The sequence below is a fragment of the Myxine glutinosa genome, chromosome 5, assembly GCF_964187855.1.
Source record: "Myxine glutinosa chromosome 5, kmMyxGlut1.1, whole genome shotgun sequence".
Classification (NCBI taxonomy): domain Eukaryota; kingdom Metazoa; phylum Chordata; class Myxini; order Myxiniformes; family Myxinidae; genus Myxine; species Myxine glutinosa.
Genome location: NC_136265.1, coordinates 64,966,888 through 64,993,885, shown reverse-complemented (window position 1 = coordinate 64,993,885; position 26,998 = coordinate 64,966,888). Strand labels below are relative to the sequence as shown.

At 49.2% G+C, this 26,998-nt stretch overlaps 1 protein-coding gene across 1 annotated transcript in view; it reads right to left on the bottom strand.

Moving 5' to 3' along the window:
* Positions 1-26,998, bottom strand: part of LOC144891956 (uncharacterized) — a 70,640-nt gene that overhangs the window by 21,710 nt on the left and 21,932 nt on the right. The window contains 2 exon segments of the mRNA XM_078777067.1: positions 3,389-3,447; positions 3,566-3,603. Coding sequence (XP_078633193.1) covers positions 3,389-3,447; positions 3,566-3,603 — 97 coding nt within the window.

Sequence of the window (26,998 nt, the reverse complement as noted above, 5' to 3'; positions counted from 1 at the left end):
AGGGTACGCAGAGCGGCTGTGCGAGATGCTTTGTTGTGTCTCCGCAAATTGAGTGTCCTGTACCACGACATCGAAATAAGTGACGAGCGTCTGGCAAAACTACCAGAGGACGGTCCTCTCCCAGGTATTAAAGAAGTGGTATTTCAAACCTGAAACTGTACTCAAGCATATCAACGATCTCGGGCCGTCCAGAGACCAGATAGACCATGGGGCGAATGATGTTACCACATCTTCTGGCGTTTTATTGCCAGATGAAGTAGTTTCTATCGAAAAAAAAGTACGATCAGTTGTTAAAGACGTACTTGGTGACGACGATGGTGTGGAAAAAGACAAAAAAGGAAATTTCACCATACCCTGGCCTACCAGAGGTGATACACCAATGTCTGATTATTCTACCCGATATTTTTTCTCCATGACATTTCGCACATGTTTCCAAAAGGAACTGGTGATTTCATTCAAAACAGACAACGTACATGCGAATCCCTAGCCGATTGGGCAGATCATTTATTGTGGTACAAAGATGGGAAGTTTGCGAGGCACCCCTTCTTCAAATTTATTGTGCACAACATGATAAATCGTCGTCGCGTCATTGATAGGAGTAAGTTTCTCGTCAATCAAAAACTAGGCGATGACCATTACACTGTGTCTGACTTGAAAAGTCGCCTCGAGAAGGGAGACCGTGCCATCGTCAAAAAAATACGACACTTTACTGGTGACATACGTGGCACTCCTCAGTACTGGGCCAGACGCGAAAATGAACTCCGAGCACTGCAAGACTTCCAGATATACAATGGCAAAGGTTTACCAACATTCTTTGCTACCGGTACTTGTGCGGAATTCCACTGGAAACATCTTCGTGTATTATTGGAAAAATATTTGCGAAGTATCGGATGTCTCGGCAGTTTAGATCTTGATGACAAAAATGTCTTGTTCAAGGTACTACAAGAGAATGCTCATTTAGTTGGCCATTACTTTGATTTAAGAACTAAGTCCTATTTTGAAAACGTTATGAAGCCAGTGTTTGGGGTTACAACTTATTGGTATAGACAAGAATTTGCCAAAAGTCGTGGTATGATTCATTTGCATGGCCTCTGTTGGCGAGACGACATGGAACCTAGTGCGACACTATACAATAGTCTAGCCGGTGGATTCGACTTCGAAGAAGCTGATATCCCTGTCGCTGAATGGGCTGATTTGAATTACGCCCTCACAGCGATCCATCCTGCTGGAAGTGACGAATTTGGTGCACCGAGGAAAGACCTCTGGCCCCCACCCGAAGGAACAGCTCCAGCACCGCTGGAAGAGAAAAATCTCCTGAAAAAACTTTTCTCTGAACAATGTCGTGACGCACAGAGTATAAAAGATGACCACATCAAAATCGTTAACAGGACACATTTACATCGATGCTGAGATTATTGCTTGGGGAAACCATCTGCTCAATCGAACTTGCGAATATGTAGGATGGGTTTCGGTAATAACCGAGAGCCTGGCCTACCTTCTCATGACGAACCACACGTCGGGACTGATAAGAATAATTGTCTTCGTCTGTCCATGCCTCGAAATCATCCAACCATGGTTCAACATTCCTGATATCATGCTCAAGCTTGGCGAGGGAACGGTGACATTTCTTTGATTCTCACATCTAGTGATCCCAAGAACCCGTCACTCAAAGATATAGTCGCCGTTCAAAAATATGTAACCGGATACGCGTGTAAAGGAAATCCTTCAATTGGCGCCGCAGTTGACTTATTACAAGACGTCTTATCAGTAGCTGATACGGGAGATGAGATATCTGCCAAGACGCTGTGCACTAAGCTTCTAATGGATGCAGTACGACGCGATGTATCTTCGGTGGAGACATGTTTTGAGATATCCGGTTTTCCTTTGTATCGATCCAGTCACATTTTCCAGAGCGTTTCTCTATCGGGCTGCCGTCAGCTAAAGAAAAAAGGAAACGTAATTACAAAATGTACTATGATTGACAAGTACCGAGATATACCTAAAGAGGGTGAAAATTGTTCATTGTATGCTTTTTTGTGCAATCAAGGAATGGTACCTGTCATATCCGGTACATATTTCCATGCTACATGGCCTCTCACAGAAGAATTCTGTCAAGCGCAGCTAATACTACACTGGCCCGGTTGGCAAGACATTATATCTGATGAAGCAGGCTGGGTGTATACGTTCCATCAGTTTTTATCGACAGACGACTGTCCCGCTTCTATTAAAGCCGAGGTCCTGAAAGCACAGGCAGAGGCGTATGAGAAGTGCTGGGGATCAGACGGAGATGGAAATGATCACGCCGACATGATGAACCCAGAAGACGATCATCCGGAAGTTCATCGTGATGCTCTCGATGTTCCGGATTGGATCGATTTGGTGAAGCCTCATGCACACTTTGATGATGGAATAACCGACTTCGATAATGATGATGGTGGACCCGGATACGATGGGGGGGGGGGGGGCGCTGCCAAAAAATATTCTGACCTCGGTAAAAAAAATTCTCAGTGGTCTAGTCAGCTGCTGTGAGGACGACACTCAGCTGAAATTACCCGATGTGGAATGTGGATCACTGAATGAGGATCAAAGACTGGCATTCAATATCGTGATGGATCGTCTGATGAAATACAAAGCTAGTCCTAGCAACTGTAAGCCGTTGCGATTGAACGTATCCGGCACAGCAGGTTCAGGCAAATCATATCTGATAAAGGTACTTGTAAAAGTTGTCCGAGAAATTTTTCAGGAAAATTCGGCTGCAAAGGTTATCTGCCCTACTGGAAATAGTGCCAACTTGATTGATGGCATGACACTGCATAGCTTTCTAAAAGTGCCGATCAAACACAGGATCAGAAGCGGTGATATGACTGCGCCAACTAGTACTACCCTGGAAATTATTCAGAATAATTGTACAGGTGTCAAGCTGTTGTGCGTAGATGAAAAGTCAATTATTGGCAAAACTACATTGGGTTGGATGGAATTCATGGCTAGCTATGGAAATGATGAGAGAAACGAATGGAATTCTGATTGGTAGTGGGGCGGTATTCCAGCGGTTGTCTTTTTCGGAGACGAAGTTCAACTACCCCCTGTTTGCAATTCACCGGTGTACATGCCTCCTTCTAACAAAAACAAGAGTGACGTAGAAATTCCTGCAAAGTTGTATGGAGTGATGGTTTACAGTGAATTTAACGAGGTTGTTGTCTTGGGGCAATCAATCAGACAAGCAGGAGACAAGTCACAACTGAAGTGCTTTATTGTCATTGAGAGAATACAAGACAACTCCACAGCAAGCAAGATGGTGGAGGACGTTCCAATGGGACGAACTAAAACGGAAATATGGGACGGAAAAAATGTTATACATGGCTGATAATGCTGTATTCGTTTTTCCTACCCATGAGCTCGAATGGGTGCACAATAAGCGTCAACTGCAAACCGCCAATCGTGATGTGCCTGTAGCGAAAATCACATCAAATAACACTGGACCACACGCCAGGGTGGCAGAGAGTGACAAGGCCCAAGGTTTACCTCGATTATTGCATCTTTGCAAAGGGGCCAAAGTTTATCTTACTTCCAATTTGTCTGTTGAGCACGGTCTCTACAACGGAGCTACGGGTCATATTGAGGACATCATTTACGAAAATGGTCGTTCACCAAAAGATGGATTACCAGACGTCGTCATCATTAATATTCCGAAATATACGGGTCCTCCTTTTTTGGAGGATCATCCAAAGCTCGTGCCGATCGTGTCAATTGAGCGTCATATTTATTGCAACTGTTGCAAACGTATGCAAATACCTCTGAGACTTGGATGGGCAGCAATTTTTCATCACTGTCAAGGAATTACTGTGGGTGTTGGTGAACCTAACAGATATATCGTTCTTCATCCGGGGAGAGCAAAATTCGAAAGTCTCAATCCAGGAGCACTATTCGTCGCATTATCTCGTGCAAAATATGCTGGTGACGATGACACCATTCCGGACTTCGCTTGGAATCCTAACTACTTGTTGAACGACGACCGTATGTGCATGGTTGTTAATACTGCAACAACGTGGGCTAGAGCTGATGAACTGAAACGTATCAAGTCACTCGCTTACTGCACAGCGAAAAAGTACGAGCACTTGAACAGCGTGTTTTTCGACTCGATTCTGCAAAACGCCATGTCACTCGGTCAAAGCCAAAACGAGGAACAATGTTTCGCCTCCATTCTTCATCGCCACACTGACCTATCAGATGTGGCATGAAGGACAACGTTTATGCTTAACCATGACATAAATGTACCCAAGTCTTGGGTACCCAAGCTAATTCGTGAGAAAGTGTCATGTGACTCCTGCTCATTCACCAGGTTACAATCTACACTGTTTCAATTACCTGTTTAAGTCTGCACTTTAACTGTACACTGCTAAATTTCTCGAAAGCGGATAAAGACCTTTGAGTGCTCGCACCAGCATGTATGTGTTGTTGAAGATGTTCAAGTGAACTTACAAGTCACTATCAGCATCAATCACCTTCTTTTCGCGATAAAAAGCAATGTTCTCACGAAACGTAATTGGAAAGTAAACCACTCTGGGCCATTTTCGAAATTTTTCTCTTCTTTAGTGGTAGACCTGAAAAGCCGAATTAGGCTTCAATCCCATGCTCCCATGCTCAGTAGGTTTGTCTGATTTCTGATGTTGTCCTGCACCTACCGGTATAAGCGGTTTGCATCAAGAAAGAAAGCTCGGTTTGATTAACGACAGTCACACATTGCCGTTGAAACGGCGCTATCGTCTGGTCTGTCGGCACTGATCTTACTGCAAGCTAACTTCTTCTGGTGGAGGAAGCCGCAGTGCCCAGAGAGAACCAGCCCTGACAGCGACTGAAGTTAGAAGACGACACACATACTGTGAAAACGTATGTTAAGCCCAGTTAAAATTTCTTAAAATAGGCCCTAAGCTAGCACATCGTATAGTTACTTCCTTAAGCTTCTTGTGACATTTATTGTATGTAGGTATTGGGGAGGACTGTCTGCTCTTCTCTTTTACCAAGTCTTACCAGATACGGTACCTACTACACCTACCTACTACCAACTACCTAACCTGCCATAGTGATGGGTAAAATAGTGGCAAGAGGCTTTGGCTTCGCCGGCTCATTGCGGCTTTGCAGTCGGGTACTAGTAGCCGGCGAAGCCGGTGTTGTCAATGAACACGTACGTATTATGTTGAAAAAACAGATTATGCTGGATCCCTTGGCTTGAGAATTTTGAAGCTTTGACGCACCAAATCGCTCAATGGTGGCCGCCATCTTGCAGATGCGGAAGTATGCATAACAAATTGAAAAAAGTTCAATAGGAGTTTGTTTCATCCGTCTTTGTTTGATTCACCATCTTATGCACCTCTAATTTGTAATTAAAATACTTTAAGACCAACCTCGGCCCACACGGGCCTGGTTATCTTCAACGAAAATCGTCACCAAACACCGGGACCAATGAGATTCAAGCATTTGAAAAAATATTTCAAAAACCAAATCACTCAATGGAGGCCGCCATCTTCCGGATGCGGAAGTATGCATAAAAAATTGTGAAAAAGTTCAATAGGAGATTGTTTCACCCGTCTTTGTTTGATTCACAATCCTATGCACCTCTAATTTGTAATTAAAATACTTTAAGACCAACCTCGTTATCTTCAACAAAAATCGTCACCGGGAAAGACCCCGGGTAGTGTAAAGTGTGTCAATGTCATTTAGAAGGTAGATAGGATGGAAATCTCCTTGCACCATCTACATCCACTCACCTGAGGTAACGACGGTGCTCCACACCATGCCATGGTTTGTTGTTGTTATTTTTCTGTGCAAGTGTTTGGAATGTGAGACGCATCATGACGTGAGTGTGACATTGTGCTGATGTTCCATCTCTTCCTCCTTATGAGGATTGATGATGAATTGGTGATGGCAAATTTTGGTCAGAGGGATTGTGGTGATGAATTTGGTATATGGGAGATATGGGGAAGACGTGACGGTAGTGACAAATTTGTAAATGTGTAGGTTTTTGTAAATATGGGGAGGGGCAAGGGGGGGTAGTGTAGGTCACATGTGGGGGGCGTACGGTAGGGACGAGCTTTCTCACTTCGCTCTCCGTGCGCACCTCGTTCTGCATTACCTTGTTTGATGTGTACCCTTGCGCCCTGACCCATTACTCACCTGTCTTCTGTTCCCCTGTCTCCCACCCGAGGACTGTGCTCTCTGGGCACTGAGAGGAGCGTGCGGGGAGGTCGCGTCCGTGAACCCGAACTCCCGCAACCAGCATGCTTGCATTGATGCACCACTTATGGACCACCATTCTGCGGCCAAGCACCACTTTATGGACCCCACGTTTTGGGGCCTGGCACCTCTGCTGGGGACCGGCCATGGTGGCCAGGTAATCTCACTTGCGGCCCAGGGTAAAGGTGGCACCTATGCCAGACAGGTGGACCACCCTTAGTTGGCCCCTGTGGCCCTAAATAAAAAGTGGACGCGTTGGTGCCCTTTTATTTCCAAATAGGCCGCAAGTAGAGAAAACATCAGGAAGAACATCGGCCCAGCAGAGAAGAGGAAGACCACCACCAGTTGTTTTTTTTTGTGTGTTATTATGATGAACTGGTGACTGTTGCACCAAATGGTGCTTTTGGTGATTGGTGCTTTGGTGTTTATTGGTGCTGGTGCGTCGATGCAATGCATGCTGTTTCCTCCCCTCCCAACAGGAATTTCTTTTTGTTTCCCTGAAAGAAAAATCACAGGTCCTGGGTTGCGTTTTGTAAATAGTCAAAATAATGTCACTGTAAATAATGCTCCCCCACCGTTCATGTTTAGTTTGAAGACAATTCCACAATTCGGTTAGCTGTGGGCGTAAATCTGTTAGATAGGGTGCAATGCAGCAGGGGGACATACTTATCTGTGTTTTAAAATTGTCGCACTCAGGGTCAGGTTAATTGTAGAGTGAGTTACACCTACGTGCTACACTAAGCTAAATTTTTATAGGCCCGGGACGTGCCTGAAGGAAGGAGGGTGCAGTGTAACGGATTTGAGAATCCTGTATAATTGTTGTAAATATCACCCTCTGTAAATGTGGTGAATCTGTGTAAGTACCCCCATAATGGTAAAGGTCAAAGGTCGTCCCCATTAGTTAATTCATCGCATACACCTAGCCAATCTTAGAACCTCTAAATAGTTATTCCCTTATTATGTGTTCCAGTTTAAGACTCTGTTGCCCAGTAATTGACACTCCATTGCACCGAATCAAATAAGGATAGCTCCCCTTCAATAATGACATTTCCCAGCCGAACTCTCCCTCTCTGGGTAAGGAAGCTTAACAAGCGTGGGGTGCGCGCCCCCTCAACTGGCCTGGCTTTGGGAGCGGCGTTCGCTGTTATGATGAATATGTGCTCCGTGCTCTGTTGGACAGGAAGGGCGGGGTCGTCGGGAAGAGGCAAGCCCAGGGCGCGCCACGAGGGGCAGGGCTGTTCAGCCCCATGCCCAAATAAGGATACAAGCCCGTGGCTCGCCACGAGGGGCGGGCTGTTCAGCCCCATGCCCAAATAAGGTAGCAAGACCGTGGCATTGCCATATAAGGCAACGAAACAGAGCACGGGGGAGGGTGGTACCCAAAGAGAGGGGGCGTGTCACACCTGCGTTTGAGGTATGAGAGAAGCGTGCGACGATCGCGCAAGGAGAGAACGAGAGGACCAGAGCAGATGACCGAAAGAGCCCGAGGAGTGTCAAGGCAAGAACGAGCCCTGCCGCGTGGAACGACCAAGACACGTGTGCTGCCGCCGCCCTGCTCGCTCCCAGCCCGGAAAGGACCTGCTTGCTGTGCGCCCTGCTCAACCTTCCAGGCTTGTGGTTCCACCTTCCTCTCCCTCCAGCCAATCCACTCTGCAATTCCCCATTCGTGTACGTGAGTTTGTTTTGTGCGTCTTGTCCCTGGGGTTAAGTAAGACTGTATAGTATAAGCTAGTATTTGCACTGTGTCCTCCTGATTCTTCCATTTCCTTGTATATTACTTTGATTGCTTTTCTTCCTTGAGTTGTGTGTAAATAATAATAAATCCCTGTTCTTCCTACTTTGTCTTCTTCTTCACATTCGGTCGCTTTAGAGGTTTCCAAATTGAGTATACGTGGCGCGATTCGGCCGACGCATATGAACCGGGTTTAGCCCCTTCGATAAACGGCTCACGCCGCAGTTCGCTTCGCTCGTCGCAACCAATCTATTACGCTGCGGCCGTCAGCGGGGAGGTGTTTCCTTGCGTACCGGGAGGCGCTGGTATTTAGGTCATAGGACGGTTGGGCCTAAAACCCTACCCAGTGCTGACCGGGCGTGACGTCATACCCTCGGGACCACGTCGGTCAGTCATAGACGAGGGGATTAATCCCCCCTCGATAAGGGGGAAAGAGGCCAACGTTGGGTTCCGTAACAATATATATATATATGTGTATATATATATATATATATATATATATATATATATATGTGTGTATATATATATATATATATATATATATATATATATATATATATATATATATATATATTGTAACGGTTTTGAGAAGTGGGTAACGAATTTGAGAAGTGTAACGGTTTTTAAGAAGTGTAACAATTTTGGAGGAAGTGTAACGAATGTGAAAACGTTACAATGTGAACGTTACAAAAGTATGGTAACACCCTGTTAATGTAAATAATGGTCGCAGCCGTCCTCCTAGTTAATTCCATGAAACTTACACGCAGGTCACGATATATCTTTTTAAATAGTGTATTTCCTTATTCTATGTAGGCTAAATATGTGTTTCCCACTAGATTGACTTTGCATTGTATCAAACAAAATAAGCATAGGCCCTTGCAAATTCCCCAAACATCTCCGCTCTCCAAAGTTCCTTTAAGAAGGGTGCGAGTTGTGTTCAATCCCGCAAGCCGCCATTGCCCATGTGCTAATCTCGGAGAAGAAAGGCGTGTCTCCACCTCGTCATAGAGGGGAGGAGTGAGCCAGAGGGTCGCATGGCCAATCAGCACCGCGGTGAGCGAACCGGTAGGCGTGCCCTCGCAGCCGGCGGCTTGATTCCGCCCCGAGTTATAAAAGCAACTGTAAGGGACTGCTTTAGGAGATGACCTGGGAGATGAGCGAAGAGGCGGCACCAAGAGGAGCGGTGAGATGCGAAACGCTCCAAGCCAAAGAGGAGAGGTACTCGGCAAGGAAACCAGCTTTGGAGAGACGCGCTGAAAGGAGGGAGACGGCTCCACCAGAAGAAGAGGAGCAGGTGTGCCGAACCAGCGCGTGACGTCTACAGCAGTGGATACGCGACGGAGGGTTTTCCCGCCAAAAACCGCGAGGAATTGAGAGCTGCTGCCTCCGACCTTGCCTCCCTCTCAAGCAATCCACCTCGAGCCCCACCTGCCTGCAATATCCCCTGTGTAAGTGTGAACGTCCTGTCCTACTCGTTGTCTTGGGATTAAGTAAATTGAGTAGAATAAGCTAACGATGCACTGTGTGACTGTTTTTTCCATCCATTGCTTGTAAATAATTTTGGTCGCTCTTCCTTTTTGCTTGTGTGTGTATAATAAATCTGTTCTTCCTCCGTACTCTGTCTTTTTCTCTTTTCCTTCTCTTTCGGTCGCTTTAGAGGTTTCCCGATTGAATATCTGTGGGGCGATCTGGTCAACGTCGGGTGGAATCGGGCTAATCGGGGAGTAACTGTTCGGACGCGGTAATACCAAACCGCTCGGTAAACTAACATCTAAAACCGCGTCAGCAACAATTGGTTGTCAGGAGTTGGATTCGGACCTGGGACTAAATTTATTAGGCCCAAATTTTGGAACACCAATTGTGTTATATCTGTAACAATTGGTGTTGGGAGTGAGATTCGGGGCCCGAACCAAATTTTTTTTTAAAAACATCTTGAAAAAAATTTGGTCAAAATTACAAGCTGCCGAAATTGTGTTGTTTTATAAAACCCGAATTTTGAGATCGCGCCATGGACAATCAAGGCGATCGGATGTCGGTGGGAGAGATAGACAGGGTGGAATCGACCCAGGACCTCGGGGAAATGTATGTGGAGGAAAGGGAGGAGGAGAACATTGGCAATGTGGTTGAGGGGGTATCAGGTGCACAAAATGGCGTCCTCGCGCACGTGGGTGCAGCGGCACCAAATTTGGCCGTGGTCGCGGCAGCCGAGCCAGAGATGCCAATGAATTTGGACCTGTTTATGAAACAGATGATGGCCTTTATGGTAAAAACAGACGATAATTTCAAATGGATGGAAAACAGAATGGGAAGCCAAATGGGGGTAATGGGAAACCAAATGGGGGTAATGGGAAACCAAATGGGGGTAATGAGGGACGAAGCGAGGGGTACCGGTGAGGAGTTAGACAAGAAATTTGGGAAGTTCGACAATAATTTTGAGGGGTTAGACAACGGGATAAAAGAGGTAAAGAATGGGTTAACGGGGGTGGAAAATAGAATGGCTGCCCAGGAGAATCAGTTAGAGGGGGTAAAAAATGGGTTAATGGGGTTAGAAAATAGGATGGAGGACAAATTGCAGGAAATAGGGGAACAATCTGCCAGGGAAATCAAACGAATGGGGAACCAGATAGAGGAGGTGCAAATCGGGTTAGAAAGTAAACTGGATGCTCAGAGGGATGAATTGGGACAGATGAGGGTGGCATCTACAAAAGAGATGGAGGAAATACGACGAGGTGTGAGTGAGGAGGTTTCGGGGCTACGCGAGGAGGTAAAGCGAGGTGAGAAGCGTATGGAGAAAGAGGTGAGAAATAATACGGCAAAGTTACAAGGGGGAATAGAAGATGTGACGGAGGAGGTGGAACAGCTGACGGAGGGACAAAAAGAACTAGTGGAGCAGGTTCAAAAGAACACTGCGGTACTAGGAGGGTTAAAGGCGACACAAAAAGAAATTAAAAACGAATTAATAGCGACGCAGAGGCAATGTCAGATGGTACGTGAGGAACTGACAATGAGGGTGGACGAGGTGACAGAGATAATGGAGACGAAGGACCGAGAGGTGAGGATGCACATAGAGATGGTCATGGTAGCCTTAGAGGACGAACTTGAGGAGACGCACCGAGAAATAAAAGAGGTGAAGCGAAAATTAGAGGAAGTGGAAGAAGAGGTGAGTGAAATTAAGAAGGGACGGACAGAAACTAAAAGAGAAATCCAGGAGGAGGTAATGGAATTGGTACAAGGTCGGTGCTCAACTCATAATGTGATGCTCACTAACCAAATAAAGAGTTTGCAGGTGGCAAAGGAGGTGCGGTGACGAGGTACGGAGGTGAGTGGCAATGTATATGATGTGAGGAAAGCTTCAGTCGGCTTGGGGGTTGCTTTGGATCCGGGTGTTCGTGAAAGGCCGTTGGTGAAGTGTGCGACAGGTCTGGTGTGCGAAAAAAGAGGTGTGCGAGAATGTCCGACCATGGGGTGTGTGAGGAAAAAGTGCACGCCGAGGAGTGAGTGTGCCGTCAAGAGTGAGTTGGACGTAGCGCGTGTGCGAGGGAGCACATGGAAGCGCGGTGTGGTGAGTGTTACGGAGGAAGTAACGGAAAAGTGTGCGCAAGAGGATGCGCGAGAAAGGTGTGTAACGGACAGGTGCATGAGGAAAGAGTGCGCTGTCGGGAGTAAGGGTGAGTGCGTTGTCAAGAGTGGTGGTGAGAGTAGTGAGAGTGACACGGAGCGTGAGTTGGTTATGACAGGTGAGCGAGGGTGTCCACCTGGAATGGAAGGATGCACACCTGGAATGGTAGAGCGTGAGTGGGAATGCACGCTGGAATTGGTTGTGAGGCACGTGGTTGGGTGTGCGGGTGAGAGCACACCTGTGATTGTCACAAAGGAGGTGACCGAGAAAGGGGCGCGAAGAGGTGTGTTGGTGAGGTGTGCGAGCGACGAATGTGTGCCAAGGTGTTCGGTGGTCAGGTGTGTGACCAAGTCGGTGAGCGGAATGAGTGTACCGAGGTGTGTAAGAAGAGGTACGACGAGGAGCATGGAAACGGCTGCATGTATGAGCAAGAAAGGGGTAGCGTATGCATGTAAGCGTCCAGGTGAAGCATCGACGGTAACCGGTTTAGCGGTTAGGGCGACTTATAGCCGAATCGGGCCCTCGGTGCGTGCCGGGCTTCGCGTGCCGCGAGAACCAGCGGGGATCCGAGCCACGGCGGGTTCGAAAGGACCGCCGTGCGCGATCCACGCTGGGCCTCGCGTGGAACGGCCGCGTCCGGGCTCCACTAGGCAGAGCGGGCAGCCCGATAGGAAGGGTCGTCATGGCGACCACTTTCTATTGAGACGTGCCGGCAGGTCGAGATCGGGACATTGGATGGCTCCACGCCGAGGTGGTGCGTGGGATCTCGGCCCGGGTAAGCCCCCGTCCCTGCACCGAGTGCCGGACGCATCCAGCCGCCGGCACAAAAGAACCCGCGTTCATGGCTCGGCTGTACGAAGCCGGGCTGTAGACGTGAATTGGCGCACCGAGAGGATGTAATAAGTAGACGGGTGATGAGGATAGTGTTTTGGCCCCGAAATTAGAAAAAAAAGCAAAAAAAAATTTGATAATGGTGGGTAGAATTGGCAGTAAATAGAAAATTTTTGAATTGGTTGGAATTTGGTGTGCCAAATTGATAGTAGGACCTCCCCGATGTGGAGGGATGGCAAATCCACCATCCCTCACAGACGGTGGGGGTAAATGCGCTATAGTTTATGGGGTGGCTATGACAACCGAGCCAGGGAGGGCTTGGTTATGTTGATAGGGATCTAGCGAAGATGACATTAGGTAACGTTAAGGTTTAGATAGTGACTGATACCTGTAGTGGGGACGCAGGTAGTTTAGTGTGGTTGATAATGACGTGGGAGCGCAATAGTTTAAAGAGACGACTGGGAAGCGCAAGTTTCAGAGGGCAGTAGTTAGCTGAGATGATGCCGTGTGTTTGAGGATGGAACAGGTGTGATTGAACAGGTGTGATTGCACAGGTGTGCAACTGAACAGGTGTGATTGCACAGGTGTGCAACTGAACAGGTGTGTGGAGCAGTGTATGAGGGAGTAGTGGTGATTGTGTGTTGTGTTGACCAACTGGTCCAGGAAGAGGAGGAGGGTGCAGGTGGCACCAGGTAGGATTGCACAGGTGTGCAACGACAGGTGAATGAAGGACAGGTGTATGGAATAAATGGTATGGAGTATTGGAATGGATGGTCGTGGAGTGAGTATGGTGGAAATTGTGGAGTGGAGTGGATGGTGCGAAGGTGTGAATGGGGGAAGAGTGGACCCCCATCACGGATACCCGGGGCGGGTAGTGTAAGTGTTAGGTAGAGGGTACAGGTAAATTGTGGTTGGATATTGGCATCTGTGGTGCGGGTGAAAGAATGGTCTTTGGATGGGTGCATTAGTGTTGTGGAAATGGCTGGGCGTGTAGCCTGTTAGTGTGTGCAGTTGGTTGGGCGCCCCACCACTGTGAGGATGTCGGCCAGGTGAGGCCGCAGGTGGGCTCTGGGAGCCGGTAGTAGTTGTTGTGGATGGGGTCCGAGGATCCGGAGGACGGACCCGGGTAGCCCAGTGCCAGAGGGCACCAAGGGGTGACAGAGCCAGGAGAGGGCCTTCCCCAGTTAGTTAGGTTAGGGTGAGGAGCTAGGTAAGCTCGGGTGGCAACTGCAGTGGTGGAGGTGTGCAGGTGGGTAGACCTGCTGCTGGGAGAGGTACACGTCGCAGCCCAGAAATTGTGCGAGGGCACCGGGAGATGAATCGGGGGAGTGAGACCCCAAATTGAGAAGCACCACAGTTTGGTCAATGGGAATTGGTTTTTAGAACCCATAGTGTAAGTTGGCCAATGGATTTGCAGGGAAAGACCCCGGGTAGTGTAAAGTGTGTTAATGTCATTTAGAAAGTAGTTAGGATGAAGTCTCCTCGCACCATCTGCATCCACTCACCTGAGGTGACAGGTACTCCGCACCATGCCATGTTTAATTATTTTTTACTGTGCAAATGTTTGGATTGTGAGATGCATCATGACGTGGGTGTGACATTGTGCTTTGATGTCCCATCTCTGCCTCCTTATGAGGATTGATGATGAATTTGGTGATGGCAAATTTTGAAGTAGAGGGATTGTGGAGACGAATTTGGTATAGGGGAAATATGGGGAAGACGTGACAGTAGTGACGAATTGGTAATGTGTAGATCTTGTACATATGGGGAAAGGGCAAGGGTAGTGTAGGTGACAGGGGGGTGACGTACGGTAGGGACGAGCTTTCTCACTTCACCCTCCGTACGCATTTCGCCTTGCATTGCCTTATTTACGTGTACCCTTGTGACCTTACCCCTCGCTCAATTGTCTTTCTTTTGTCTCCCACATGACCTGTGCGCCATTGGGTGCCGAGGGGAGCGTGCGTGAGGTGGCCATTGTGCGCCCGAGATTCCCAGAACCAGCATGCATTGCGTTGATGTACCACTTTATGGACCGCTGTTCTGCGGCCAAGTACCACTTGATGGACCCCAGGTTCTGGGGCAGGGCACCTCTGTTGGAGACCGGCCATAGTGACCAGGGAATCTTGCTTGCGGACCTCGGTAAGGTGGCACCTATGCCAAACAGGTGGACCATCCTTAGTTGGCCCCTGAGGCCCTAAATAAAAACGAACACAAGTTGTGCTTTTTATTATTTCCAAATAGGCCGCATGAAGCCAGAAGACGTCGGGAAGAACATCGGCCCAGCAGAGAAAGAGAAGACCACCACCAGTTGTTTTGCTGTGTTTATTATGAACCATGGTGACTGCGCACCGAGTGGTGCTTTTGGTGCTTTGTGGTGCTTTTGGGTGCTTTGGTGGTATTGGTACTGGTGCATCGATGCAATGCGTGCTGTCTCCTCCCTCCCAACAGGAATTTCTTTTTCTTGTTCCCTAAAAAGAAAAAGAAAAAAAACCACAGGTCCTGGGTTGCGTTGTAAATAAGAAATCACGTCATTGTAAATAATGCTCCCCACCGTAAATGTATAGTTTGAGAATAATTCCGTAATTCAGTTAGCTGTGGGCTTGAGTCTGTTAGACAGGGTGCAATGCAATAGGGGGACATACTTATTTGTGTTTTAAGATTGTCACACTCAGGGTCAGGTTAATTGTAGAGGGAATTACACCTACGTGTCACACTAAGTTAAAGTTTAGTAGGCCCGAGCACGGGCCTGAAGAAAGGAGGGTGCAGTGTAACGGTTTTGAGAAGTGGGTAACGAATTTGAGAAGTGTAACGGTTTTTAAGAAGTGCAACAATTTTGGAGGAAGTGTAACGAATGTGAAAACGTTACAATGTGAACGTTACAAAAGTATGGTAACACCCTGTTAATGTAAATAATGGTCGCAGCCGTCCTCCTAGTTAATTCCATGAAACTTACACGCAGGTCACGATATATCTTTTTAAATAGTGTATTTCCTTATTCTATGTAGGCTAAATATGTGTTTCCCACTAGATTGACTTTGCATTGTATCAAACAAAATAAGCATAGGCCCTTGCAAATTCCCCAAACATCTCCGCTCTCCAAAGTTCCTTTAAGAAGGGTGCGAGTTGTGTTCAATCCCGCAAGCCGCCATTGCCCATGTGCTAATCTCGGAGAAGAAAGGCGTGTCTCCACCTCGTCATAGAGGGGAGGAGTGAGCCAGAGGGTCGCATGGCCAATCAGCACCGCGGTGAGCGAACCGGTAGGCGTGCCCTCGCAGCCGGCGGCTTGATTCCGCCCCGAGTTATAAAAGCAACTGTAAGGGACTGCTTTAGGAGATGACCTGGGAGATGAGCGAAGAGGCGGCACCAAGAGGAGCGGTGAGATGCGAAACGCTCCAAGCCAAAGAGGAGAGGTACTCGGCAAGGAAACCAGCTTTGGAGAGACGCGCTGAAAGGAGGGAGACGGCTCCACCAGAAGAAGAGGAGCAGGTGTGCCGAACCAGCGCGTGACGTCTACAGCAGTGGATACGCGACGGAGGGTTTTCCCGCCAAAAACCGCGAGGAATTGAGAGCTGCTGCCTCCGACCTTGCCTCCCTCTCAAGCAATCCACCTCGAGCCCCACCTGCCTGCAATATCCCCTGTGTAAGTGTGAACGTCCTGTCCTACTCGTTGTCTTGGGATTAAGTAAATTGAGTAGAATAAGCTAACGATGCACTGTGTGACTGTTTTTTCCATCCATTGCTTGTAAATAATTTTGGTCGCTCTTCCTTTTTGCTTGTGTGTGTATAATAAATCTGTTCTTCCTCCGTACTCTGTCTTTTTCTCTTTTCCTTCTCTTTCGGTCGCTTTAGAGGTTTCCCGATTGAATATCTGTGGGGCGATCTGGTCAACGTCGGGTGGAATCGGGCTAATCGGGGAGTAACTGTTCGGACGCGGTAATACCAAACCGCTCGGTAAACTAACATCTAAAACCGCGTCAGCAACAATTGGTTGTCAGGAGTTGGATTCGGACCTGGGACTAAATTTATTAGGCCCAAATTTTGGAACACCAATTGTGTTATATCTGTAACAATTGGTGTTGGGAGTGAGATTCGGGGCCCGAACCAAATTTTTTTTTAAAAACATCTTGAAAAAAATTTGGTCAAAATTACAAGCTGCCGAAATTGTGTTGTTTTATAAAACCCGAATTTTGAGATCGCGCCATGGACAATCAAGGCGATCGGATGTCGGTGGGAGAGATAGACAGGGTGGAATCGACCCAGGACCTCGGGGAAATGTATGTGGAGGAAAGGGAGGAGGAGAACATTGGCAATGTGGTTGAGGGGGTATCAGGTGCACAAAATGGCGTCCTCGCGCACGTGGGTGCAGCGGCACCAAATTTGGCCGTGGTCGCGGCAGCCGAGCCAGAGATGCCAATGAATTTGGACCTGTTTATGAAACAGATGATGGCCTTTATGGTAAAAACAGACGATAATTTCAAATGGATGGAAAACAGAATGGGAAGCCAAATGGGGGTAATGGGAAACCAAATGGGGGTAATGGGAAACCAAATGGGGGTAATGAGGGACGAAGCGAGGGGTACCGGTGAGGAGTTAGACAAGAAATTTGGGAAGTTCGACAATAATTTTGAGGGGTTAGACAACGGGATAAAAGAGGTAAAGAATGGGTTAACGGGGGTGGAAAATAGAATGGCTGCCCAGGAGAATCAGTTAGAGGGGGTAAAAAATGGGTTAATGGGGTTAGAAAATAGGATGGAGGACAAATTGCAGGAAATAGGGGAACAATCTGCCAGGGAAATCAAACGAATGGGGAACCAGATAGAGGAGGTGCAAATCGGGTTAGAAAGTAAACTGGATGCTCAGAGGGATGAATTGGGACAGATGAGGGTGGCATCTACAAAAGAGATGGAGGAAATACGACGAGGTGTGAGTGAGGAGGTTTCGGGGCTACGCGAGGAGGTAAAGCGAGGTGAGAAGCGTATGGAGAAAGAGGTGAGAAATAATACGGCAAAGTTACAAGGGGGAATAGAAGATGTGACGGAGGAGGTGGAACAGCTGACGGAGGGACAAAAAGAACTAGTGGAGCAGGTTCAAAAGAACACTGCGGTACTAGGAGGGTTAAAGGCGACACAAAAAGAAATTAAAAACGAATTAATAGCGACGCAGAGGCAATGTCAGATGGTACGTGAGGAACTGACAATGAGGGTGGACGAGGTGACAGAGATAATGGAGACGAAGGACCGAGAGGTGAGGATGCACATAGAGATGGTCATGGTAGCCTTAGAGGACGAACTTGAGGAGACGCACCGAGAAATAAAAGAGGTGAAGCGAAAATTAGAGGAAGTGGAAGAAGAGGTGAGTGAAATTAAGAAGGGACGGACAGAAACTAAAAGAGAAATCCAGGAGGAGGTAATGGAATTGGTACAAGGTCGGTGCTCAACTCATAATGTGATGCTCACTAACCAAATAAAGAGTTTGCAGGTGGCAAAGGAGGTGCGGTGACGAGGTACGGAGGTGAGTGGCAATGTATATGATGTGAGGAAAGCTTCAGTCGGCTTGGGGGTTGCTTTGGATCCGGGTGTTCGTGAAAGGCCGTTGGTGAAGTGTGCGACAGGTCTGGTGTGCGAAAAAAGAGGTGTGCAAGAATGTCCGACCATGGGGTGTGTGAGGAAAAAGTGCACGCCGAGGAGTGAGTGTGCCGTCAAGAGTGAGTTGGACGTAGCGCGTGTGCGAGGGAGCACATGGAAGCGCGGTGTGGTGAGTGTTACGGAGGAAGTAACGGAAAAGTGTGCGCAAGAGGATGCGCGAGAAAGGTGTGTAACGGACAGGTGCATGAGGAAAGAGTGCGCTGTCGGGAGTAAGGGTGAGTGCGTTGTCAAGAGTGGTGGTGAGAGTAGTGAGAGTGACACGGAGCGTGAGTTGGTTATGACAGGTGAGCGAGGGTGTCCACCTGGAATGGAAGGATGCACACCTGGAATGGTAGAGCGTGAGTGGGAATGCACGCTGGAATTGGTAGTGAGGCACGTGGTTGGGTGTGCGGGTGAGAGCACACCTGTGATTGTCACAAAGGAGGTGACCGAGAAAGGGGCGCGAAGAGGTGTGTTGGTGAGGTGTGCGAGCGACGAATGTGTGCCAAGGTGTTCGGTGGTCAGGTGTGTGACCAAGTCGGTGAGCGGAATGAGTGTACCGAGGTGTGTAAGAAGAGGTATGACGAGGAGCATGGAAACGGCTGCATGTATGAGCAAGAAAGGGGTAGCGTATGCATGTAAGCGTCCAGGTGAAGCATCGACGGTAACCGGTTTAGCGGTTAGGGCGACTTATAGCCGAATCGGGCCCTCGGTGCGTGCCGGGCTTCGCGTGCCGCGAGAACCAGCGGGGATCCGAGCCACGGCGGGTTCGAAAGGACCGCCGTGCGCGATCCACGCTGGGCCTCGCGTGGAACGGCCGCGTCCGGGCTCCACTAGGCAGAGCGGGCAGCCCGATAGGAAGGGTCGTCATGGCGACCACTTTCTATTGAGACGTGCCGGCAGGTCGAGATCGGGACATTGGATGGCTCCACGCCGAGGTGGTGCGTGGGATCTCGGCCCGGGTAAGCCCCCGTCCCTGCACCGAGTGCCGGACGCATCCAGCCGCCGGCACAAAAGAACCCGCGTTCATGGCTCGGCTGTACGAAGCCGGGCTGTAGACGTGAATTGGCGCACCGAGAGGATGTAATAAGTAGACGGGTGATGAGGATAGTGTTTTGGCCCCGAAATTAGAAAAAAAAGCAAAAAAAAATTTGATAATGGTGGGTAGAATTGGCAGTAAATAGAAAATTTTTGAATTGGTTGGAATTTGGTGTGCCAAATTGATAGTAGGACCTCCCCGATGTGGAGGGATGGCAAATCCACCATCCCTCACAGACGGTGGGGGTAAATGCGCTATAGTTTATGGGGTGGCTATGACAACCGAGCCAGGGAGGGCTTGGTTATGTTGATAGGGATCTAGCGAAGATGACATTAGGTAACGTTAAGGTTTAGATAGTGACTGATACCTGTAGTGGGGACGCAGGTAGTTTAGTGTGGTTGATAATGACGTGGGAGCGCAATAGTTTAAAGAGATGACTGGGAAGCGCAAGTTTCAGAGGGCAGTAGTTAGCTGAGATGATGCCGTGTGTTTGAGGATGGAACAGGTGTGATTGAACAGGTGTGATTGCACAGGTGTGCAACTGAACAGGTGTGATTGCACAGGTGTGCAACTGAACAGGTGTGTGGAGCAGTGTATGAGGGAGTAGTGGTGATTGTGTGTTGTGTTGACCAACTGGTCCAGGAAGAGGAGGAGGGTGCAGGTGGCACCAGGTAGGATTGCACAGGTGTGCAACGACAGGTGAATGAAGGACAGGTGTATGGAATAAATGGTATGGAGTATTGGAATGGATGGTCGTGGAGTGAGTATGGTGGAAATTGTGGAGTGGAGTGGATGGTGCGAAGGTGTGAATGGGGGAAGAGTGGACCCCCATCACGGATACCCGGGGCGGGTAGTGTAAGTGTTAGGTAGAGGGTACAGGTAAATTGTGGTTGGATATTGGCATCTGTGGTGCGGGTGAAAGAATGGTCTTTGGATGGGTGCATTAGTGTTGTGGAAATGGCTGGGCGTGTAGCCTGTTAGTGTGTGCAGTTGGTTGGGCGCCCCACCACTGTGAGGATGTCGGCCAGGTGAGGCCGCAGGTGGGCTCTGGGAGCCGGTAGTAGTTGTTGTGGATGGGGTCCGAGGATCCGGAGGACGGACCCGGGTAGCCCAGTGCCAGAGGGCACCAAGGGGTGACAGAGCCAGGAGAGGGCCTTCCCCAGTTAGTTAGGTTAGGGTGAGGAGCTAGGTAAGCTCGGGTGGCAACTGCAGTGGTGGAGGTGTGCAGGTGGGTAGACCTGCTGCTGGGAGAGGTACACGTCGCAGCCCAGAAATTGTGCGAGGGCACCGGGAGATGAATCGGGGGAGTGAGACCCCAAATTGAGAAGCACCACAGTTTGGTCAATGGGAATTGGTTTTTAGAACCCATAGTGTAAGTTGGCCAATGGATTTGCAGGGAAAGACCCCGGGTAGTGTAAAGTGTGTTAATGTCATTTAGAAAGTAGTTAGGATGAAGTCTCCTCGCACCATCTGCATCCACTCACCTGAGGTGACAGGTACTCCGCACCATGCCATGTTTAATTATTTTTTACTGTGCAAATGTTTGGATTGTGAGATGCATCATGACGTGGGTGTGACATTGTGCTTTGATGTCCCATCTCTGCCTCCTTATGAGGATTGATGATGAATTTGGTGATGGCAAATTTTGAAGTAGAGGGATTGTGGAGACGAATTTGGTATAGGGGAAATATGGGGAAGACGTGACAGTAGTGACGAATTGGTAATGTGTAGATCTTGTACATATGGGGAAAGGGCAAGGGTAGTGTAGGTGACAGGGGGGTGACGTACGGTAGGGACGAGCTTTCTCACTTCACCCTCCGTACGCATTTCGCCTTGCATTGCCTTATTTACGTGTACCCTTGTGACCTTACCCCTCGCTCAATTGTCTTTCTTTTGTCTCCCACATGACCTGTGCGCCATTGGGTGCCGAGGGGAGCGTGCGTGAGGTGGCCATTGTGCGCCCGAGATTCCCAGAACCAGCATGCATTGCGTTGATGTACCACTTTATGGACCGCTGTTCTGCGGCCAAGTACCACTTGATGGACCCCAGGTTCTGGGGCAGGGCACCTCTGTTGGAGACCGGCCATAGTGACCAGGGAATCTTGCTTGCGGACCTCGGTAAGGTGGCACCTATGCCAAACAGGTGGACCATCCTTAGTTGGCCCCTGAGGCCCTAAATAAAAACGAACACAAGTTGTGCTTTTTATTATTTCCAAATAGGCCGCATGAAGCCAGAAGACGTCGGGAAGAACATCGGCCCAGCAGAGAAAGAGAAGACCACCACCAGTTGTTTTGCTGTGTTTATTATGAACCATGGTGACTGCGCACCGAGTGGTGCTTTTGGTGCTTTTGGTGCTTTGTGGTGCTTTTGGGTGCTTTGGTGGTATTGGTACTGGTGCATCGATGCAATGCGTGCTGTCTCCTCCCTCCCAACAGGAATTTCTTTTTCTTGTTCCCTAAAAAGAAAAAAAAAAAAAACCACAGGTCCTGGGTTGCGTTGTAAATAAGAAATCACGTCATTGTAAATAATGCTCCCCACCGTAAATGTATAGTTTGAGAATAATTCCGTAATTCAGTTAGCTGTGGGCTTGAGTCTGTTAGACAGGGTGCAATGCAATAGGGGGACATACTTATTTGTGTTTTAAGATTGTCACACTCAGGGTCAGGTTAATTGTAGAGGGAATTACACCTACGTGTCACACTAAGTTAAAGTTTAGTAGGCCCGAGCACGGGCCTGAAGAAAGGAGGGTGCAGTGTAACGGTTTTGAGAAGTGGGTAACGAATTTGAGAAGTGTAACGGTTTTTAAGAAGTGCAACAATTTTGGAGGAAGTGTAACGAATGTGAAAACGTTACAATGTGAACGTTACAAAAGTATGGTAACACCCTGTTAATGTAAATAATGGTCGCAGCCGTCCTCCTAGTTAATTCCATGAAACTTACACGCAGGTCACGATATATCTTTTTAAATAGTGTATTTCCTTATTCTATGTAGGCTAAATATGTGTTTCCCACTAGATTGCCTTTGCCTTGTATCAAACAAAATAAGCATAGGCCCTTGCAAATTCCCCAAACATCTCCGCTCTCCAAAGTTCCTTTAAGAAGGGTGCGAGTTGTGTTCAATCCCGCAAGCCGCCATTGCCCATGTGCTAATCTCGGAGAAGAAAGGCGTGTCTCCACCTCGTCATAGAGGGGAGGAGTGAGCCAGAGGGTCGCATGGCCAATCAGCACCGCGGTGAGCGAACCGGTAGGCGTGCCCTCGCAGCCGGCGGCTTGATTCCGCCCCGAGTTATAAAAGCAACTGTAAGGGACTGCTTTAGGAGATGACCTGGGAGATGAGCGAAGAGGCGGCACCAAGAGGAGCGGTGAGATGCGAAACGCTCCAAGCCAAAGAGGAGAGGTACTCGGCAAGGAAACCAGCTTTGGAGAGACGCGCTGAAAGGAGGGAGACGGCTCCACCAGAAGAAGAGGAGCAGGTGTGCCGAACCAGCGCGTGACGTCTACAGCAGCGGATACGCGACGGAGGGTTTTCCCGCCAAAAACCGCGAGGAATTGAGAGCTGCTGCCTCCGACCTTGCCTCCCTCTCAAGCAATCCACCTCAAGCCCCACCTGCCTGCAATATCCCCTGTGTAAGTGTGAACGTCCTGTCCTACTCGTTGTCTTGGGATTAAGTAAATTGAGTAGAATAAGCTAACGATGCACTGTGTGACTGTTTTTTCCATCCATTGCTTGTAAATAATTTTGGTCGCTCTTCCTTTTTGCTTGTGTGTGTATAATAAATCTGTTCTTCCTCCGTACTCTGTCTTTTTCTCTTTTCCTTCTCTTTCGGTCGCTTTAGAGGTTTCCCGATTGAATATCTGTGGGGCGATCTGGTCAACGTCGGGTGGAATCGGGCTAATCGGGGAGTAACTGTTCGGACGCGGTAATACCAAACCGCTCGGTAAACTAACATCTAAAACCGCGTCTGCAACAATATTGTTGCGGATATGGGACTTGGCCTCAATAGCCGCTTGTAAATACTCCCCTATTTCCCCAATACTCCCCAACTATCCCCAATCCCCCATTCCCTAGTCCCATTGCCTGTAAATAACACTCTGTAGAACCGACCTTCCCCTTTTTCCCCCATTAAATGTCGTGCCCAGGTTCACCGCATCTCACGTAGACAACTATAGGACATCTTGCTAGTTATTCTTAGTCTATGTCAGTTAAGGACTCGTTTCCATTAATTCTGACTCTTCGTTGCACCAGAATGTGATTGTATGGCACCAGTAGTGAGTTTAGGACCTCCCCTTACCTCCTCCCATCTTCCCCATGAAACAACAACTACAACAACAACAACAACAATAACAACAACTACAACAACAGAGGGGGGGGCGGGGGGGCGCGGCGCGGGGGGAGTGTGCGTCCTCACTCCGGCTTGGTTAGCCGCCATTACCCATGCGCTCCACGGGGTTACCACGAAGGGGCTGGCTGTCAGCTCCTCGTCAAGGGCGGAGCCTGGTAACCCCCCCCCCCCGCACCCAATAAGAAGGGCGGACCGATTCCATCTGGGGCGGAGCTAACGAGCCGAGGGCGTGTCACTCCCCGCCGGATATACGCAGCGACTTACCGGACGTGACGTGAGATGCGCCCCGAGCTTGAAGAAGAGACAAGTCGCGACCTCGAGCGCTGAGAGAGACCTCCCGCATCTCTGGACCGGACCGGGTCGATTCTGTCCTTGAGCCAAGAGTGCACCTTGAGCCATCGACTACCCGCTTTCCTTGCCATCAATCCCCGTGTGAGTCAGTTTTGTCCTGTTTATCTGTCGTCTGTCGGGGCTATTATAAGACCGTGTTTAAGTGCCTACCTTTCTATGCTGTCCCTCTTGTCGTTGTAATCTGACCTTCCGCCCTAATATAACCTCCTCCGGAGGTCTTGAGAACTGAACCCTTGGTGTCGTGTCATTTTAATCCAGCCGTTGTGTCTTTTCCATCATTGATTTAGCATAGCGCGACTTAGTCAACGTTCGAGCATAATCGGGTAAACTGTGCAGACGCGGTCATACCAAACCGCTCGGTAAACTAACATCCACAACCGCGTCTGTAACAATTGGTGTCAGGAGTGTCGGATTCGGACCTGGGACTAAATTCATTTAGCCCAAATTTTGGAACACCAATTGTACCACTAGGGTAACAATTGGTGTTGGGGAGGTAGAATTCGATCCGGAGCGCGTTTCCCACGCTCGAAATTATAACGGCGAAATTTGAATTTGTCTTACGAAAATAAAAACCCGAATTTTGAAAGTCGCGCTATGGCGGATCAAGACAGCTGGGTTCCGGTAGAGGAAAGTGAGGCAGGGTCGGTCCAGGACCAAATTGAGGGACGCGAGGAGAGCGAAGCAGCGAGGGTAGCAGACGCACAAAATAGCGTCGTTGCGCCCGACGTTGCGGGTGCGCAAAATGGCGCCTCGCTGGTCACCGCGCCCGTGACGGTGGCAGCGCCCCTGGTGGATTCGAACCTTTTCCTCCTGCAAATGAGGGCCCTTATGGAACGAATGGGAGACCAAATTGTGGGAATGAGGGCTCAGGGTGAGCGATTGGAGGGCCAAATGGGGGTAATGGGGAACCGGATGGATGCTCAGAGTGAGCAATTGGGGGTAATGGGAAACCAAATGGGGGTAATGAGGGACGAAGCGAGGGGTACCGGTGAGGGGTTAGACAATAATTTTAAGGGATTAGACAAGAAATTTGGGAAGTTAGACAATAATTTTGAGGAGTTAGACAAGAAATTTGGGAAGTTAGACAATAATTTTGAGGGGTTAGACAACGGGATAAAAGAGGTGAGAAATGGGTTAACGGGGGTAGAAAACAGAATGGCCGCTCAAGAGAATCAAATGGAAGGGATGCAAAAAGGGTTAGAGGGGTTAGAAAACACCATGGAAGGCAAATTGAGGGACATGAGGGACCAAGCGGAAAGGGAAGTTAAACAAATGGGGCAGCAGATAGAGGGGGTCAGAATGGGGGTAGAAACCAAACTGGATGCTCACAGGGAGGAAATGGAGCAGATGAGGGTGGCATCTGGGCAGGAGATGCAAGTGATGGGAGAGGAGATCAGAAGAGGAGTGAGTGAGGAGGTCGGAGGAGTGCGCGAGGAGGTGAGGCACTGTAAGGAGCACATGGAGAAGGAGGTGAGAAAGGGGACTGTAAAGTTACAAGGGGGCATAGAGGTCCTGACGCAGGAGGTGGAACAGCTGACGGAGGGACAAAAAGGACTAACGGAGCAGGTTCAAAGGAACACTGCGGTATTAGGAGGTTTAAAAGCGACACAAAACGACATAAAAAACGACTTAATAGCGACAAAGAGGGAATGTCAGATGGTACGTGAGGGACTGACAGCGAGGTTGGACGAGGTGGTAGAGGTAATGGAGACGAAGGACCGGCAGGTGAGGACGCACCTGGAAACGGTCAAGGTAGCCTTAGAGGACGAGCTTGAGGAGACGTACCGGGGAATAAAAGAGGTGAAGCAGAAACTAGAAGAAGTGGAAGAAGGGATGAGCGAAATTAAGAAGCGACGGAGAGGGGATAAGAAAGAGATAAAAGAGGAGATAAAAGAATTGGTCCAAAGTCTGTTTGGATCGTGATGATGTGCTCATTAACCGGCTGAGGGATTCGCAGGTGATGGAGGAGAAGCGAAGAGGAAGAGGACCCGGTCTAAGTGGTGACCAATATGGTCGTGCGTATGATGCGCCAGGGGATTTAAGAAGCTTGGGGGTCGAGATGGACCCGGGTGTTCGTGAGAGGCCGTTGGTGAAGTGTGCGACAGGTCTGGTGTGCGAAAAAGGAGGTGTGCGAGAAAGTCCGACTCTGGGGTGTGTGAGGAAAAAGTGCGTGCCAAGGAGTGAGGGTGCTGGCGAGAATGAGTCGGTCGTAGCGCGTGTGCGAGGGAGCACATGGAAGCGTGGTGTGGTAAGTGTTACAGAGGGTGTGACGGGAGAGTGTGCGCAGGAGTGTGCGCGAGAAAGGTGTGTGACGGACAGGTGCATGAGGAAAGAGTGCGCTGTCGGGAGTAAGGGTGAGTGCGCTGTCAAGAATGGAGGTGAGAGTAGTGAGAGTGACAAGGAGCGTGAGTTGGTTGTGACAGGTGAGCGAGGATGTACACCTGGGATGGAAGGATGCACACCTGAAATGGTAGAGCGTGAGTGGGAATGCACGCTGGAGTTGGTGGTGAGGCACGAGGTTGGGTGTGCGAATGAGAGCACACCTGTGATTGTCACAGAGGAGGTGACAGAGGAGGGGGCGCGAAGAGGTGTGTTGGTGAGGTGTGCGACCAACGAATGTGTGCCAAAGTGTTCGGTGGTCAGGTGTGTGACCAAGGCTGTGAGTGGAATGGGTGAACCTGGGTGTGTAAGGAAAGGTACGAGGAGCATGGAAACGGCTGGATGTGTGAGCAAGGAACGGGCTGCGGGGTGTAAGCGTGCAGGTGAGGCATCGAAGGTAACCGGGTTAGAGGTTAGAGCGACTTTTAGCCGAATCGGGCCCTCGGTGCGTGCTGGGCCTCGCTTTGAACGGCCGCGTCCGTGCTCCACTAGGCGGAGCGGGCAGCCCGATAGAAAGGGTCGTCATGGCTACCACTTTTTGTTGAGGCAGTCCGGCAGGTCGAGATCGGGACATTGGATGGCTCCACGCCGAGATGGTGCGTGGGATCTCGGCCCGTGTAAGCCCCCGTCCCTGCACCGAGTGCCGGACGCATCCAGCCGCTGGCACAGAACAACCCGCATTCATGGCTTGGCTTTACGAAGCCGGGCTTTGGACAGGAATTGGCGCACCGAGAGGCATTAGTGAGTAGACTGGGTGAGGAGGTTAGTGTTTTGGACCCAAAATTAGAGAAAAGCGAAATTTGATGATTGGCAAAGGATTGGCAGTAATGATTGGCAGATGATGGGTA